Source organism: Lissotriton helveticus, chromosome 6, assembly GCF_964261635.1.
Source record: "Lissotriton helveticus chromosome 6, aLisHel1.1, whole genome shotgun sequence".
Taxonomy (NCBI): Eukaryota; Metazoa; Chordata; class Amphibia; order Caudata; family Salamandridae; genus Lissotriton; species Lissotriton helveticus.
Genome location: NC_136067.1, coordinates 202,802,166 through 202,821,958, shown reverse-complemented (window position 1 = coordinate 202,821,958; position 19,793 = coordinate 202,802,166). Strand labels below are relative to the sequence as shown.

General features: G+C 41.3%; 1 protein-coding gene across 1 annotated transcript in view; it reads left to right on the top strand.

Annotated features, from left to right (window-relative positions):
* LOC144762420 (cytochrome P450 2K1-like) overlaps positions 1–19,793 on the top strand; it is a 330,089-nt gene that overhangs the window by 16,306 nt on the left and 293,990 nt on the right. Inside the window, exons 3-5 of the mRNA XM_078647600.1 lie at positions 3,226–3,375; positions 9,378–9,538; positions 15,576–15,749. Coding sequence (XP_078503726.1) covers positions 3,226–3,375; positions 9,378–9,538; positions 15,576–15,749 — 485 coding nt within the window. The remainder of the gene's footprint in view (positions 1–3,225; positions 3,376–9,377; positions 9,539–15,575; positions 15,750–19,793) is intronic.

Below are 19,793 nucleotides of genomic sequence, written 5' to 3'. Positions count from 1 at the left end.
CAGAAGGCAAAAAAATCAATATATAATTGCAGTTTGCAATTTTTGGCAGAACACATGCAACCACCACCAGAAAGAGAAGTATTTGTTCCAATGTAAAAGTTCAACATCCTCAATGTTTTTACTGTTCATTCCAAGCCAACCAAGATACCCAAAGTCTTGAGTTTGGTGCACACTTGAGATGCACACTCATTCTAAGGGTCCAAATAGCACTAGCTCAGTGATCGTGGTTGCTACCCATGAAAAGTAGCTCTGCTTTTTCTGGCTGTTGTTCAATCTGATGAAAGCCTTATGTAAATAGAACAAAGCACAACACCCAAATGATCTAAAGGTCCCAATACTAGGCAGACATAGTTGTGAAAGAGAGTTTGTGACAAAGAGGAGCCGTGTAGCCTTGTGGGACTCTGCAGTCAGTCAGTCAGTCAGTCAAATAACTTTATTTAATTCAAATGAATCATAAATGTTTTAAGAATAATCATACCATAAATTTAAAATACATATAATACATGAAATGCAGTGCACAGAAGTTGATTCTGAATAAAACAGGTTCAGATAAAACAATTCACAGTTCATTGCGTTTCCTAATTAAAAAAAACAGTTGTAATATAATTAAGCACAGAGCTGCAGATAATGACAGTAGATCGCGACCTCAGATGGTTATAACCCTCATTATAAGAACACAGATGAATATCTCTTAGGATAGGCTTAATAAAGGGGGCCTTTGATCTTTATAAAGTGTGCAAAAAAGCATGAGGGGCATTGTGCTCTGCTTGGCTACATTATCACATGGACAGGGGGTCAGTCTCTCACATCATCTCCCCTGTTTTGGAAAAGCCACAAGGAAATGAAATGTGTTTAAACGAACTCTGGTCATTAGGAAACGTGAATGGACCTGGGTAGTGAATGATAGATACAATTGTTGCTGATTTAAAAGAACACGGTCCACTGGGTTATTGTCTTGATTTGACAAACTTAGAAACGTATAATAAGCATTTTTAATAACCATCTTCACATTGTGTAAATAGATTCTGGATTTTTGTAAAAATCTTCAAGGCCCATCTTGCAAAAGGTTTCTTTCACATAACGAAGCCATGGAATCACAATTGCGTTATCAAGATTCATACAGTCCCTTAGAATGCCTCTTGAGAAAAATAAATCGTCTGAGGTCCAGATTTTCCCGCATAAAAGCAAGGGGGTGATATTGATTCTGTCAGTCACATATTCTAGACCCATCTCCGAATGGCAAAATGAGGTAGGAAAACTACTGGGGATAAGTAAGACACGTTTTAAAATTTTATTTTCTAATGTTTCAATCTGTGCACTTTTGTAATATCCCCAATACTCCTGCCCCATACTCCTGCCAATGTAAGAGTTCTACATCCTCAATGTTTTTACTGTTAATTCCTGGCCAACCAAGATACCCAAAGTCTTGAGTTTGGTGCACACTTGAGATGCACACTCATTCTAAGGGTCCAAATAGCACTAGCTCAGTGATCGTGGTTGCTACCCATGAAAAGTAGCTCTGCTTTTTCTGGCATTGAATGTTCAAGACTTATGGCCCATCCACTACAAAATTAAAGCCAAACAATTTATCAGGCTCAGTGTACATCTGGGAGCCTAGTTGTTTGACCTGATGAAAGGTTCAGCCTTATGAGAATAGAACAAAGCACAACACCCAAATGATCTAAAGGTCCCAATAGTAGGCCGACATAGCTGTGAATGAGAGTTTGTGACAAAGAGGAGCCTTGTGGGACTCTCCAGTCAATAGCGACCTGTGAGTCGATTAGCACATCTCAAAGGATATTGAACCAGGTCAGCAGAGTGCTGCCAAAACCAGCCTCATTAAGATACTAGACCATTATCTTATGGTGGCCGAATTAAAGGCAGCAGAGAGGTCTAAAAGAATTACTGCCACCATTTCCATCATAATTAAGGGAGTGGATCTCATGCAGAGTTAGGAGCAGGGTCATCTCAGTGCCTTTCCCTGGGCAAAAATCCTTTTGCTGGGATAGAAGAATCTCAGATGTTTCTGTGAAGCCGGAAAGTTGGTTAGAAACTAGCTTCTACCTCTCCAGGAATTTGTCCAGGCCAGAAAATAGTGCATCTTTTGTGCATCTGTCATCAAAACAATATTAAAGGCTTCTAGCAGCTATAGAAAATGCAGTTAAAGATAGAATTGATTCATATTTCTTTACCCATGTTTGTTTTCATTTTCCTAGTGTACTTATATTTTCCAATATTTTGTTTCCTTTAACCCGCCAATGCAATATTTTTTAACACTTTTACATGATTTTCTAAACATGCTAATTGGAACACTTGTAGTACTGTGATGGTGTATAATTTGTAAACTTTTACAGTCCTTCAATTTCACAACTTTTGTTTAAAGTTGTTTGAATGTATCTTTGATATTGCAGCATAAATTATACTTAAAATGCATTGTTTATTCCATCCCATATATCGTCATCAAGGACATTGAAATGGAAACACTTTGGCCCTGATGTACGACCATTGGATTTAGCGCCTCTCAATTTGTCACAAATTGCGAGTCGCAAATTGCGAGGTTAAATCCAATGTTCAACAGTGTCAGAGACACTGTTAGCGATTCCCAGTGGGGTCGCAAACTGCGAGGCTCATCAATATTCATGAACCACTCGCAGTTTACGACCCCATTGGGAATGGACAGCCTCACAGAAGTGGTGGCCTGCTGGGGTCAGCAGACCACCATCCCTGTGACTGCTTTTCTATAAAGCAGTTTAAAAAAAAAAATGCAGCCCATTTTCTTTAAAGGGAAATGGGATGCATTGGCAGACAGTGGTCCCTGGGACCACTGCCTGCCCTTAAAAAATATTTTCCCCTGCATTCCCAAAGGTGAAGGGGTGGTTAATTGCGACTGTTTTGCGACTGCAATTGCGGTCACAAAAGAGTCATACATACCTGAAGGACTCACTGTTAGGAAGGGACGCCCTCAGAACGCTCCTTCCTAACAGCTACTCGCTATTCCTATTTTGTGAATAGAACATGTCCAACTCGTTTTTTGAGGTCGCAAGGGGTCTGACATCTGGCCCTATGTCTCATAATCTATGTTTGTGTCACCAAGTGCCTCATCATTGATCTCCCTCTTGGTGAAATAAAAGTAATACTGTTTTTCTGTCTCTTTAACTTCCTTTCCATTAAGGAATTGATAATTGATTTCTATTCAAATGTAAATGCCAGTTAATTTGTTTTTAGGTCTCCCATTTGGACATGGAGAATCCTGGAGGGTAATGCGAAGGTTTACCTTGTCTACCTTAAGGGATTTTGGCATGGGCAAGAAGACAATTGAAGACAGAATTATAGAAGAAAGCAAATTTCTCGTAAAATATTTTCAGGCACAAGCAGGTAAGTGGGTGGCTTTTTCAAAACTTCCTCCAAGGTACTTTTAATGATTTAACATTTTCATGTGCTGATATGTTACCTAAAATACAATTAAGCAGTTCAAATTGGGCAAGCAACGTTATTATGATGCTAAAAGTCTCCAAGATGGCTGCCAGTGTGTGCGATGAACAGAAGCTCTGGCTGTGATCTCTGAGGTTCAGCCCCCAAGAAGACAGTTTAAACATTTGATACAGACAAGAATAACACGCTTAACTATTGTTGTTATAGAGGGGAAATATTGCCTTGACCCTCTGTTATTAATAGCAATAATGACAATACAAAACCTTGACTAACCAAGATCCTCCCAAAGAGAAATGCTGTGACGATACCTTAAGTTTAATTGTAAGGTTCCAAACATGTCTTGGGGCATTCTATCTTATCAAACCTTCATGTTGAAAACACGGAAATCCAACAGTGCAAAAGACGAAGCCAAACTCAACATCAGGGATCATGAAGGTGGGTGAGGTAGAGATAGTCAGGCTTTGCGATCAGTCAGAAACAGTGGTTGGGGATTTGCCGAAGTCTCAGCAAGACCTAAGGGCATGGCAAGAGAAGGCACACAGGAAGTGATGAACTGACTAGGGGCTTACGATCTGAGGCAGAGGGGCATGGACTGTCAAGTTCTTTAATTTCTTTTCTGAAAAAATTGAAAATTCTTTAGCAGAACAGTCCTTCACCAAGCCCCAGTTGGAACACGCTTTGGCAAACTCAATAGGTCTTGCCTTTGCAAGAGCCACTGGCTTTGCCAATGTCTTTTAGCTACCTTGGACAGCAACATGGCCATGCAGCATGGCTAAAAGTACAGTTAAAAAAAAGCAAAGTTTGAAAAAAGTGCTAAAACTTAGTGTTTTTTTTTCTTATGGTGGGTTGGGTAGGCAGCACAAACAATGGCAGTAGAGTGTGAGTTGATAGCATGGAAAAGGGGATGGCGGGAGGGTAACAACAATTAAAAATGTGCTATATTATGGCCAGCGTTGGCTGTGTCATAGGGCTTTTTCTTCTGATGGCCAGTAGGGTGGCATCACAGACAACAAGAGGGTGGGAGATTGAAGGCAAGAGGCAACACAAACAACGGGTGGGTAAAGGTAGGAAGAAAGAAGCAACGTGAACGAGGGTGGGCTGTAAGGGTTAAAAGCAACATGGACAAGAGGTGGGGGTTGGAGGGGAAGCAGCACCACAAACAATGGATGGGAGTGAGAGGGGAAGAAGCAGAGGGTGATGGGAGGAGAAGAAGCAGCAGGATTGTGAAGTATGAAGAAAAAAATGGTACCTTAATCACAGCGAGCAGTGGATAAATAGCGGAAGACACTAATCCAAGTAAATCAATCAGTACTTGGTCCGTACTCTAAGTCAGAGAACAGGAAGTGTCTTTGTCAAGTGCTGAAAGCAAAAAGAGCAAGCAATGGATAGAATGATGAATAAATCAAACATTCACCCCCAGTCACAGATTTGGGTTTAATCCATCTTTTTCTGCTAACCATGCATCCAAATTCAGATCCAGCCATAGGCACATCAATCAGCCTGACCCTGCTCTCCATGGGAACAGTTCAGCCCAAATTGCAAGGCCCAGTCCTTGATCGACCAGAAATAAGCATCCTTGGACCGATTCGGGGGTAACACCCCTCATCAGCCAGGTTAGATGGAACCCAGTGGCACAGTGAGCACCAGACTCAAATCTGTGCAGTATTAAGGCTGATTTTCATATGACTGGAATGGCATGGTGAAACAATGGATTTATGCTCAGATCTCTATACTGAGGGTGAGTTGTCTAAGTATACCATGGGTTTTAGAGATGCGCTGCCCATGGATCACTGACTTAAATGCCTCCCACAGTGTGGCAGCTGAGGTTGCTGAGTTGTTATGTAGTTCAAAGGAGGAATCCATTGTTTGTCTAATATCCTCTTTGAATGTCAAGTTAAGGAGCTCCGATGGCTGAAATCTCCAAAGTCTATGGGAGCGGGCCAGTACAGGGAAACTTAAAGTGATGAGGACCCGCTCCGATAAGGTCCTAGGTAAGGAAAAAAACAGATTCAGTCCAACCCATCATGTCCCCTGAGCGTAGCCAGTAATGGATTCTAGGCTGTAAGATAAATAGAATGAGGTTCACAGTCTGCAGTCTATATAATATCCGCTAAGTGTAGTTCGGTGGGTAGCGTCATCAGCGGGTGTTGTCACTTGAGTGTCCAGTTCTACAAGTGCCATCAACACCTCCACCAGGAGGGAGACTGTCTTGGTGTTGACAGTGGCGAGTTGATTAAAATGATCTCCTATCCTTTAGGTGAATCTTTATTGGAGGAAAAGAGTAGGATTGGGGTGAGTCTAAAATCAAAGTGGTGTTTAGTGGATGAGTCAGTGGTCCACAACACCTAGTGGTCGGGTTGACATGTTTTGGCCTACGGGTCTATGGCCTTCGCCAGGACCAAAGAAATATATATGAAGGCCTTATACTTCAAGGCATCCTGGATAGTGTGTTATTAGTGAGTGGAAGCACTCACCCATCTTCGTCAGTGAGCACACTTTGCTCCATACAGAACGTGGGTATAGGCACAGTCTTTAGGCTATAATTGTGAGGGAAACAAAGGAAAATTAAATGCATGACAAAACTAACTTTGCCAATTTCCCAATTCACCCAGTGTGACACTGAAATGAATGAGGGAAGCAATGTTGCTGGTGATCTTCCTATAAATATGCATTCATGACATAAAGACACAGCATGGGATAACAGGGGCACTGCCCTGCTCTCACTCTTGGCAAATGTGTATAATGACTGCGAGGTCTGATTCCATCCCAGTTTATGAGGCATCTCCGTGAAATGGGCACATCAAGTTCCCCAGCAAAGCAGCATTCTACCTCATCAAGAGAACTGGGCGAAGTTCTTGGAGTATGTAGTCAAGCAGTCCAAAGAGGCTGGTCACACTTTTTATTTAGGAGTTAGCAAGCCTCATTAGGGCATGTAAACACACAAGGCTTGCATGTGTAGGCAAGCTCCAGCCTGGCAGAGTAACACATGGTGTACTGAACCCCCAGGTGACAAAAGTGTTACATTACTAATATTGTGCACCTTCATATTTTGTAAGTTTTCCTTTAAAGACTGTATTTTTAAACTGTTAATGGAATTCATGAACAAAGCGCCTGGTTATGTAAGACTGGTCCTGGACATTATCTGCTGGGACAAGTATTGTGCTGCACCTAATAAATTTCTCTCTGAACTGTTTGCACTGTGGACCTTCTTATGCGACTTAACAACAAAGTGTTCTTAGTGTGCATGAACATCCTGTACTGCTTGGGTAAAGTCTGGAACAAAGGAAATGGTGTAGCCTTCATGTTGTATTGTCAATTTTTTTCTGGGCAGACAGAGGATTGTGTCTCTAATTTAGGATCTTTACAATTACCAGACATGGTAGGGCTTTGGGAATAGGCATGGGCGCCAATCGTGCAATGTGCCCTCTCAGTCACAAAAACTGATGAGTAGTGATGTCTCACTAAATGCTGATCAGCATGTATTCCATGTAGACCCATTTTAAAGCACTTCCACTTTAACTACACTTGTTGTACACCAGTTCTAGTCACAGGGTGACCTTCACTGATCATTTTTTTGTTGTTTATATATATACATGTTGTTTGGTTTTGTATTGTGTCCTGTGGTCCTTTATGTTCATCCCTTCCCTTATGCTCCGTCCAGAGTGTGGCTACACCTGGGCGTATTGTAAGCATACCCGATGATGAAGCATATCACACACTTCGGTGTGTGAGTGAAGGCAGTATTTTCAAAACAGTTATATTTCTTCTGTTTTGTGGTGTCTTATGGTTTTTTTGAGTCTCTCCACCCCTCCATGTGTGTATGATTGTAAATTAGGGGGTTCGGGGTGGTAGAGTTGTAGATACGGTTGACCCTCTCCCCTTGCCTGTGTTGCATGCCCTCGACACATTGCCTATTCTCACAATGTGCAGATTACTCCTTTGTGAGCTGGCTTCCAAATATTCATTATTGGCTCTTATTTTCCTGAGTTCTGCTTGTAGGCCCTTGAGTAGTTTACTTTAGACTTCAGAGTAAATTTTGATGTCAGAGATGTGATACTCTGCCATATCTAAGTAGGTGTGCTGCTTATCAAATGTATCAATACAAAGAGGGAGGGACCAGGAGCCAGTTTTGGTCCAGTACCCGCACTCCTAACGTGGACCGTCTTAATCAAAGGGGGGGTTGGGGGCACTGTTCCGGTAGAGGGGTGCAACCCATGGCCCATTCTATAAGGAAAGGAAGATGAAAAGGGAGCAAAAAGAAAAGAAACTGGGGAGCAAAAAGGGAGGTGTAAGTTCCCCTAGGTATTAGGACCCTTTTGTGAGAGGAAAGACCAGTCTTGTCTCTTGATGCCCTCATACACCCTGAAGGATGTCATGCTTCATCATCGGGCGTTTTGCTCGTCGTCTGTCTGGCACTGCAATACCCTACGGGTCCCCCGAAGGGTCCCTTTGGCGGAGATTTTTTTAGAGAAAAGCCTTCAGGTGCATGTGAGTGTGTGGGCTGGGTCCTCTTGGAGGGTGATGTGGTGTGTGCAACGTAAGTTAAAACTGCCTAAGGGTTGCCAAAAACAAATGTTTATGTGGTGGTACCCTTGACAGTGTAAAAAACCCGTAGGTTAAGAGTTACCTCAATTGGCTTAATGAGCCCAGGTAACTACAATGTAGAAGAGGTCGACATGTTTCGCGCCTGTGTGGTCTCAAAGATCCATGGCACTTCTTGAGGACGAATCAAGACAAAGGGAAGTGTTGTGCACGTGAAAAGTGAAAGGGTTAATACCCTCAGGGGGTGTCAGGGCAGGCCAAGAAGCTGTGTACCCTACAGTCTGGCTACAAAACTAAATAGTTGTGACTGCTCCTGGACATCACATAGGAGAGAAACGACAGAAAGCAAAGAAGATATCCGTCAGAACTATATGTGAGGCATTGCAATGTGTCCCCAAAGCTTATAGCCCGGAACTCGCAGTGGAGACACCGCATAGGTGTTGTTTCTCCAATGGCACCACTTTGACAAACCATGTCTCGTTTTCTACACCACGATGTATGCAGCCCAGCTATAAGTTGTGGGGACACATTGCAATACCTCACATATAGTTCTGACGCATATCTTCTTTGTTAATAAACTATTGTAGTACTGCTAAACGTACTGCTAAACACGCTACATAATGCAATTTTCAAATAAGCCCCAATTTCTTTTATTATTATACTAGTCTTGGGAATAAAATATAGTAAAATCAAATTGCATTCTTCTTTAATTGCCATTTACTAAGGAATCATGGAAAGAGATTAGACTTTCCCTTAAAAAATGCACACTAAACTCATAGGATTTAATAAAAATGAAAGTGAAGGTGCTCTGGAATGTAAACAGTTGTTTGATACTTTGTTTCCATACTGTAAATTATTGGTATTAAAATACTTTTATAACCAGGGAGCATCAGTGGAGACCCTTATTTAGATTACATGGCTGTTATTTTGTGCACTTGTTCCTACAACTTTCCAAGACGGTCATCATATTGCATCTTGGAAGTATACAAAATAGCATTCCAAGATGGACACCGTCTGCTTTTGGCTCTGCCAATGGGTTCCCTGATATTTAACAGTCACTGGCAAAGACAGTAACAGCATCAAACAAGCACTGGCAAAGCCAGGTCTATTAGCTTCGCCAATGCTTGCGCTATAGTTTTAAGCTGCTTACCATACTTTGGAAATTGTCTTATATGTGGCTCTGATGTCAACTGCCTTTAATACTTTAATTCTTTCTTGTGCTTGAGCATTCTATACAATTATGTTTGTTTCATGTGCATATTCCAAATGCTAATACTTTCACTTAAAATGTTCCCACCAACAAGCATGTCTCATACTGTTAGAAATGGAGAACTTCAAACATATCTATGAAATATCTTGAGTCATTACATTTAATTAAATCAGTTCCTTCTCAAATTTCCCAGGAAAGCCCTTTGACATCACTGTGATAATGAATTCTGCCGTCACCAATATCATCACCTCCATAGTGCTTGGACACCGCTTTGAATATGACCATCCCACACTGCTGAAGCTCACCGGACTGGTTAATGAAAACTTAAGGTTAATAGGAACACCCATGGTTAATGTAAGGTTACATATATGTCCTCAACAGAACTTACATATGTGTAATATTGGCAATGTGAAAACATGCACACATAAGAATTCAAACATTCAAGCCCATATTTGTTAACATTTGTACAGTGTGACGATAGCTTCTAAAATGACCACATTTATTGAATCCGAAAATATTTCGGGTTGCCCAGTTCTAAACTTTTTATAGTTTATTCTGCAGTGCAAAATGACATATTGTGAGAACATGAGTTAATATTTGGAGTGCATGGTAGTTCACCACAAGTACTAATGTCACTGTTTTTGTTAGGTTCAATAAAGGGGTCAGTAGTGCCCCAGTAGTTATGCACAGAGCTAACAGGCTTAAGTTAAGAAAATGTGTAAAGCATGTAGAAGTACCTAAAGAGTTACAAAGTTGAAAAAAGCACACTACAAATCCTACTTCAGTATAAAAACCATAGAGACTAAGACTACTTTAATGAGCAAAATGAGACAGGTTTTAAAGATTTAAATACACATTGTGCCAACAACTGGCATCTGCAGTTATCTGAATGAGCTGGAGTAGGACCTAGGCATGATTTAAGACCAACCACAATTGAACGCAGGTCAGATATGAAACCAGGTTTATCCTAGTTGGAACTTTTACCTTCAGACTTAGGGCCTCATTTAGAACCTGGTAGAGGGCCTGTTACCCCTCCAGTGCAGCGGAGTACCATTCACCAGATTTAGAAGTGACCGCCAAACAGGCTGTACTTCTTAAAGCATTGCCAAGAGTTGTTACCACGGCCATTGCTGTCAGTGCTTTTTACTGTTTGGTGCAGGACTGTGTCAATATGGTGGAGTCCTGCACCAAACTGTTTTCTTTTTTTTCAAAAGGCGTGATTTTCTTTTTAAAAATAAAAACATAATGCCCTCTTTACCATAGGAGACATTTCCCACAGTGATGGGGGCATTTTGTTTGTTTTACTTTGTGTTTGTGACTCACTGAAACAGAAGCCAGCAGCAGGGTATAGGTCATGTCCAGTTGGAACTTGTCAAAAGTGCTCTTCAGTGGTCTTCAGTGAAAGGATTCTTATAGCTTGTTGTGCCTTTGTAGTTTAACAGAAGGTCAGCTTACTGAGCAGGTACAGTCTTTCAGGTATCCTCACAGGTCTCAAGCAGCAGGCAAAGTGTAGAGGGTGCCCAGGGGTACTACCTTTATGCATGCCATGAGGCAACTGTTGCCCCCTGCTTAACCAACAGGAAAAAGTCCAATGGGAATCTCTACACACTTTTACAGCATTGCCTGTGAACCATACAGCAAGTGCTCTTCTCATGCCCAATCCAAGAAAGTGAAACCCTTCTCCCCTTGTGCAGAGTCTGCGTGCCCTCCCTACAGATGTGGACATGGAAATACGCAATCCCTCCTCAGTGGTCACTACAAACCAGTTCTTGTGACAGTTTATCTCTAACTGGGATTGGTGACTACCTAACTAGGGAAACAACAAATGGTTATGGCCAGTTGTCAGCTAACATTAGGCTGTGACAGGTTAGGACTCACGTTAATCAAGTTCCTGGGACACTACTTCTGCACTCAGCAAAATCCCTCCCTGAAGGGTCCTCTTGCCCCATGCAGTTTGAAGAATTCTTCCTCATTAGGCTTCAGATCTTTCCCCTGTGGTTCAGATTCCATATTGACTGTGGGAAGTTTTGCGGCTGGTTTTCCATGTCTCTTGCCCTTCCTCTTGGCTGTAGGAGCCTGGGCTTGTGTTCCAGACTCCAGGTTCCCTTAACTCCCGACAGGCTGTCTGGGCCCTACTGGCCTCACACACCCACTTAAGCAGACCCACAATATCAGCATGGGTCCACTTCTGCTCAAGTCCAGGTTTCAAGGGTGTTTCCAAATAGGATCCTCCACTGGAAAGGTATGGTTCACAGCAAGCTTCCTATGGGCTAGTACCTTCTTCCCATTCGAAAATTGATCATTTTTTAAATGAAATGTTGCCTCATTATCAGCGTTAACTACTCTATGGAGAATATCTGGGATAATCTGCTCCGAAGAAACCAGCTGATCAACCACTGTGGTCATGCTGACTCCTATTTCCCTCAGAGCATCTACATTGGTCCTGTTGATAATTGGGTGAGGTGGCTTAAGTCTAACCCCTTGTCAACTTTCTACCTCAATTTCTATACTTGCAGTCCCTTGGGCATGCCACCTGTGGGGGGTTTTCTTGGAACAGACTGAGTCTCCATCGTAATATCCTAGCTTGTAACAGTCCAGGCGTATCCCAGCCTGCACAGGATCAAAAGATTTATTCTCATTGTATCCTCCCCACTTAAGTTTAGATAAGGCATGGGAATCCCTGTTCTGGGCATGCTTTTGTTGGTACCCTTGTGAGCATGCCTTATGTTTATCCTTATTGCTCCCCGCTTTCAAATGAATGCAACTGGACCCTATTCTTTGGATCATCTCCTAGGACTTTTTAGACACCCAAGTGCGCACCCACACATCATCTGCCTTCTAAAGCTGCCTGGGGTCACACAGTTTGGAATCAACCAGATGCTGGTGTAAATATGAATGACAATTATTACAGATGTGATCCCTTATGATCAGACTATATACCCCCCCTGTAAACACCCCCTATTGATGCCACCCTCTTCTTCAGACCTCAGGCGTCCTAAGCTAGTCTTCTTCTCCAAGTCCAGTCCCTTTTCTTCTAGTGCCAGGTTTGTCTCCTCTAGTGCTGCAGCTGCCAGTTTGTCCTGTAGCCCCCTTGCTGATTGCTTGTCATTGATCTCCAACTGGCGGTTAGCCAATTCAGAAGAGCGTTTGCTGGCAGAGCTTGCGTAGCTTCCAACTCTGAATGGGACACAAAAAATACATCTCAGGGCATGTGGTCCACTGCCCCTTCATCCTCAGTGTGGATCTGTGCTTGGCTGGTGTCTTACCAAGTCTTGAGGGCCCTTTCATAATCTGTTTTCTGGTATTCTGACCCAACTTGAATTGCCTTTCTCTGCATAGAGCCTATATCTCCACCACTGTGAGAGTTGTAAAAGTAGCCAAATCCAATTCCTTGTTCCCTTAGACTATTTAAAGGTGCAAAACATACAACGAAAATTAATTTGGAAAAATCAAAATTGTTCAATCAAAGAAATGATGTTAATGAAAATAAAAATATTTATTTTTTGCTTCCAGTTCAATCTAGGGATTTTTGATTTCCAAGTTGATAGCTAAGTGGTACTGATAATTCAAGTTTTGGATCCCATCACTGCCACAAAAGTGTGTTATTAGTTTTAGGAGATAGTGGTCCACCAGAATTAATATTGACACTATTCTTGTTACATCCAGTAAAGGTGTCAGTAATGTAAACCTCAACCCAACCCCTGGTAGATACATCACAGAGCAGACATGCTTTTTAAAAATGTGTTTATCATTTAAAAAGACTGGCTAAAAAAATACTGGTAACATAGATTTTGCAGCAATGGAAAAATTATGTCATACAGCACCTATGAACGTTTCGAATACATATATGCTCTGCATACCTGCACAGTTCCTTTTATAGGCCAGTGATGCTGCAACTGATGATGCTCTAAATGGAGACAGTATGATATGGATACGGATTATGCAGCCCATACTAAAGTACTTTACACAGCAAGTGACTAAAGCTCTGTGGCGTTTCCTTTCAGGGTGTATTAATTCAACAGAGACGTGTTTGTAAAATTTGATACGCTGGCCAGCTCCTTACAGAAAAGACATCTATCAAAACCAGATTCTCCCCCAAAAGCACAAAGGGTTTTCTTATGGGTGTTATCCAGAAATGGGGCTTCCCGCCGGCAGTTACGTGCAGCCAGAAATTCTACAGAGCCTCTATACCTCTAATCTACTCAGCCGTTGAACTGCCAAGTGCCTGATAGTTCAATAGCATATTGGCATATGGAAACTGCATTTATCCTTACCATGGGGTTGCTCGTTCTTTTTTTTTACTTGACTTATCCTTGAATACAAAATGTTTGAGAGTGTTCTCTACGAGAAAACACACTAAGAAGGATATATTTTAGCCAGAACTACACGTAGACGGTGAAATTCAAGAACTGCTACTTCTAACATGATATGAATTTGGTGTTGCAAATTTGGTTTGGCAGTGAATTGTCATCTTGACTTGTTGTGTGATGCATGTTATAATTAAGGCTCCCTGTTCTCCATTTTTACAGATTTTTACAGATAAATACAGACAGAAAACCATGTGTTTCCCTGTCTGTATTTATTTTTAAATGTGGATAAAAACGAAATTGGGTTGCTTTTGGGTGATTCTAAATACACTTTGCCATGACTGTCAAGCCAACAGCTGTGGGGATTGATCGGTAAGGGGTTGAAAAATAAAGGGAATTTAGTAAGTGAATAAAAATATATGACTCCTCTGAATTCCAGAGAATATTAGTAGGGGCTGTGGTCATCCTTTTAACACCACACTGTCGAATCCTGCTTGACATATCTTTTGGAGCCATACAGCAATTCTGATATATCCCCTGTCTCATTGATGAAGGACCCTGCTTATGTCCTACCAGACTAATATATATGCAGTGCCTGTTTGAAACTGGATGTTAGTGTTAGATGTGACATTCCCACACACAACCCCAGTGCTGAGAGTCCAAGTTTAATGTTGCTGAAGATCTATGCCATCTTGAAATTACCCTGGCACATCACATTTGGGCCATGAGTGCAGTAAGGTAAAGAGGAACTACTAAAAATTGAGTAGGGTTCCACCTGAGAATTTTCATCACATTTTCAGCAATTTTGGCCATGAGTGCAGTAAGGTAAAGAGGAACTACTAAAAATTGAATAGGGTTCCACCTGAGAATTTTCATCACATTGGCTAGGGAGCGCCCATGAGTCATCACTATTTGGTCCAAGCATAAATGTGGCACCACAAGGTACCCCCATCAAGACACTGCTGGGCTTGCAAAATAATATTATGTGGACTGATCCAGCTGCACTTAGTATCTGTGACCTGTAAGAAACACTTGAGGAAGTTGGGTGCCCATTCCACTTGAAATCCAGGGACAACTGTTCTTCAAGGATCATAGGGTTGATCCTCTGGGAGACTCCAGGAACATAAATAGGGGAAGTGAATATTCCTTTGAAGAATCGTAACTGGCCAGTGGCAACTGGACCTGACTGGCCTTGCAGTTGCCCTCTGCTTGATACTCTGGGAGTTTCTATGTGCTTCTACGGAGGCTGTAAGGCCTTGGAAAAGTACTACTGTGGTTGTTTGGGCATCAAAAAAAGTTTAGAAACTTTTTCAAAAGGCTTTTTTGAGAGGTTCATAGGGAACTGACCACAAAAAGTATCTGACAGGTAGTTCCATGAAATTGGATTTCAGATTTGTCCTACGTGGAGAAGATTTTTTCCTCATAAAAACAACAAAGTAACTTTTCAGATTGGGGCTTGGAAGCATTTTCGATTTTGCTATTTCCAGACCTCAGTGGGGCCAATCTACCTGTCACATCGGACCAGTGCTCCATTGTGCAAATCACTATTACTTCCTGAACAACAGCAAGCATTGCCTACTGTTTGATGCTATCAGGTGCCCCGTATTGTTGTTGTTTAGGTGTTATTTTAATTATTATTATTTTTCTTTATTTTTATTAATTGGAGTGGCACTTTTAATGTATTGTGTTTCTTACTGTTAACTGTTTTGATACTTCTAAATGCTATACATATTGTATTTAAGTTAAGCCTGCCTACTTTGTTGACACAGCTACTAAGATTTAGCATCAGGTTTAAATACTGAAATTATTGTTATTACTTGTGGTGGGTTTCCGTCCACCCCAACTAATAATTCACTTTTTTCACAATATCATGTCAACTTTGCTTTCTAATCATTACTCTGTTAAGTAACAGGTAAAGGAAAATATTTTGTTATTGCATTTGCATGTGTAAGATAAACATTACACTGACATTCCTGATGACCACATAATGTGCCACATTGAAAAAAATTTAAATGTTTAGCTACTAAAAAAGCATGCATTGAGGTATAATGTTCTAAATTACTTGTTTGTTATCTACATTGCAGCTCTACAATTTATGTCCTGCTTTGGGATTCTTGCCTGGAAATCACAAAACTATATATCGAAATATAAAAGATATACACTCATTTCTACGCACAACGTTTATGAATAGTAGAAATGAACTGAATAGTGATGACAAGAGAAACTTCATAGATGCATTCCTTCTCAAGGAGCAAGAGGTACCATTAATAAAGCAAATTATGTCTCTACAAGTTTTAGGTATGTCTGCTTATGGTTGCTTATACTGCTACCATTTTCACCTGGTGTATATATGCAACACCATGAGTCATGAAGACTCCTAGTTCTTTTTCAGTACTTCTCAACTTGTTTTTGATAACATTCCATATTAAAACATATATCTTTAATGGTACAGTGACTGACTCAGGGATTAGGGTTTATATCTGCAACTGATGTATGTGAATTAATGGGAAACCTAAAACTGAGAAACCATATTCAAGGAAACAAAATCTTGGAAAACCAATTTTAATTTTAAGAAAATACAGATAACTCAAATATGAAATTAAGTATTTTAAAGGGAGGATAACTGTTAGGAGAAATCCAAAATGATATTCAACTTGAGTGGAGTTTAGGACTAGTGGGCCGGTGTTGCTTCTATGTTAATATTTAGGGGTGATCAGGGGTGGGTGGAGTTCAGGCATAAAAAGGAAATTTTAGGGTTCAGGGGTGGATAGAGTTTAGGGATGGTGAGGAATGTTTAGGAATTGGTGAAATTTAGAGGAGGTGAAGTGTTTTTACGGTGCTGTGATGGGCGGAGTGTAAGGGTGTTCAGTTGTTTCAGGGCTCATGGATGGCTGGAGTTTAGGGCTGATGATGGTTTTGAAAGTTTAGTGATGGGTATAGGTTAATGGTGGTGATGAGTTATTTAGGGTTCAGGATTGGGTTGAGTTTAGGGTGATGAGGGGTTTTAAGGATCCCTGGAAGGGTGAGTTTAGACGTAGTAAGTGGTTTTATGGTTCAGGAATTGTAAGGGATTATGGGTGGTGAGGAGTCTTTAGGAGTTTTGTATGGGTGATGTCCGAGGGCAGGAAGGGTTTTTTAGCGTTCTGGGATGGGTGGAGTTTGGGTGTGGTGATGGGTTTTTAGGGTTCAGGAAGTGGTGAAGTTTATGGAATGGGTGAAGCGTAAGCAGAAATGACTTTTGGAGTACAGGGATGGGTTTAATTTAGGGATCAGAAATGGTTGTCCTTTAGCTGTAGTGAGGGGTTTTAGGTTTCTTTGATGGGTGGAGTTTAGTGGTAGAAGTAACTTTTAGGGTTCAGGGATGAGTTTAGTTTAGGTGTTGCTATGGTTATTCAGTGTGCAGGGAATTATGATGTTTATGTGTTGTGGGGGGTCAGGGATGGATGGTGTTTAGGGGTGGTGAGAGGTCAGCAGATTAAAAACATCTGAAATAATGTCCTCTGAAATAATGCACTGAAATACATTGTCCCAACAAAACTGTTTCTGAAAGTAAGACTTGCAACTGTTGTACACATTAAATAGTGTGGCAGGTTATGCTCAGACGTGAGTCCCTTGCTCACTTTGCCACTGGATTCAAGCAAGCCGGGCTGAAGACGGCTGGAATGCCAGAAACCGGTCCCCGGAAGCTTGTGTCCGGTCCAGGGTAGACATGGCTTGGCAGTTTGGGCTGGACTGTTCCCATGAGGCACAGGGTCAGACTGATTTGCATATAGCCATGTCTGAACTGGGGTGGCAGAGTGGGCTGAAGAACGGTGATGGATTAAACCCAGATCTTTTGACTGGGTGTGAGTGTTTGATTGATTCAGATGCTCCGTCCATCACCACCCCCTTTTGTAACACATTAAAATAGAAGCATGCAAAAGCCAATTTCGAACAAAAAGAAATGGTAAATGCAATGCATTCTAAAACATTCCATCAAATAGTTTAGGTGAAATCGATTCCCAGTACTTGTATTCCACTAAATCATTTTTCTATCATATCACATACAACCATCCGGAATAGCATGAGTAACTAGCACTCCTAGATCTTGTTCGGTACTTCTCACCATGCTTCAACATATATTTTCATGCAGTGGTTAATTCAAATCTCAATGTGTACACCTGCAACACCATGGGTAGCTAGCACTCCTAGTTATTATTCAGTATTTCTCAGTTTGTTTTTGATAACATTCTATGTTTCAGCATTAATTTTTAACCATTCACTCGCTGATTAACAATGTGAAATTAACTCAATCCTAAACTCCCTGGTATTCTATCCTCAGACAACCTATTAGTTTGTCGTTAGAACTAAAGTACACCTTAGTTTTGTTTCTTGTTTTTTACTACCTTGAAAATGTTTTTCTATGTAGAGGAACTTCTTTTTATGCAGCCCCAGAAATAATATGGTGCCTGTATTTGTTGTCACTTCCTCTGTACACATTCACTCTAGACTTTGTTTGCACTAAAGAAATGTGCAAACATTAGATGTGAAGACCATAGGATTGACTGTTAAATACCTCTAGCATTATGACTATGAGGTTTTTCACTTACATTTCCAATTCCACCTGCTTTCCCTCCCCTCTGACCACCTGTTACCGCTCCTTTAAACCATATTCTGTGACGTTAATGGTTCCGTTTGTAAACCTGGTGAAGCCCTTTGCAGCTTCTTTATACCTGAAATCTGGTATAGTGCATTCCCTCTCACAGGCAATGATGTCAGGATCAAGATTGCAGACAGTGCTCCTTCGCTCATAGAGACCTCTTGATTCAAGTTTGCTGTTTCACAAAGAAACTTCTTTGAGTGTTTATTTTCAATGGCTTTGCTCATCCAGCAATATAGTGGTTTGGCTGGTGAAAAAGATTAACTCAGGCAAGTAAAACTAACAAAATCTTATTCTTCCTGATTTCTCTTCAATAGGCCTTTAATCACAAGCAGTTGTCTAACACTGTTTACCAAACTTCTGACAAGTGTATTGGCAGGCCTCACTCCCCAAGTTCATTGGCCTACCAAGCAGTTTATGCTCTTAAATAGATTGACTTTCAGCCAATATATTGCAGTATGGGTCAACAAATTCTCATCTTCGCATTCTTTGACCAGCAAGTATACATTTTCTCAAAGGTGGGGCTGGACTGGCCGTTTTTCTCATCAGACATTTACCTGGAGACTCAAGCCTGTGGAGACAAGTTTTCAGGTCTCACCTAGGCATTGCATGCACTGTCTCTACTAGACATGCTGTATCTACTCTATGGGCTTCGAGCACGCCAAATCATTTTAATTTTTTTCTTTGGCATGCTTTTTGAAATCCTTGGTTTTCATAGGTGCATTTGATTTTATTTGTATAGAGTTTTGGTGTTTAGTTCACTCCCATGGCTACTGGCCCTATTACATATCGTCATTCCCTTCAGTTTATTTCTCTTACCTATGGTTTTGAGTTGGTCTTGTATCGTCTTTTCAGAATGCTGTTTTGTGCGTGGCTGAGGCATTTTTATTTTACAAGTGCCTCACAATACGTCAACACAACGGGAGATACTGCACCCTCTTTTTCTCCCGAGCAAGACTTTCCTGTATTTTTAAAATATATGCTTTTGATAAAGCCCTTCATACAGAGCCTCCTGCCTATGCTCTACCCACTCTAGCTTAAGCGGCAAGGTCGGCTACTCTAGCACCTCATCCTCAAGATCTGCATTTGAGATGGATGGCAGTCCTTGGGAAAGCACAATTATTATGAGTTCCAAAGCAGTGCCAGCCATCTTGGTTTGTTTGCACTTCAGTCGTATGCAACGTAGGTGTGTAGTATTGGTTTTACATTTTGTTTCCATTCTAGTCCTTCTCTTCTTTTTATTAAAATCCTAGGTTTGTGAGCTATGCTGTGTTAGTGTTGGGCATAGGACAGGATGAATGTGAGATTAAGACCCAGTTCACCTCTCGAGAAGGCTTCTACAAGCTGCTGAGCAAACTCCAAATACAGCAGCCCTAACTGAGTGCCTTTTTACTCGCAAGGCTCCAATCCTGTCAATGTTTCCTTCATCAATCTAAATGACCAGTCTGGCAGCAGGGACCGGGTCTGCTTTAATGTGAGCTGGGAGCATTCCTTCTTTATCTACAAAGACATGCGCAAGCTGAGGCAGTCAAAGGCCCAGCAACACCAGGCACAGTTAAAAATACGACAACAGGTTTTAAGAAGCCGTTTGCACTTAGACGAGGGGGCCTGAGCTTCTTTCTCACTTTGCAGAGTATTTTGGAACAGATTATGGTTGACTTAA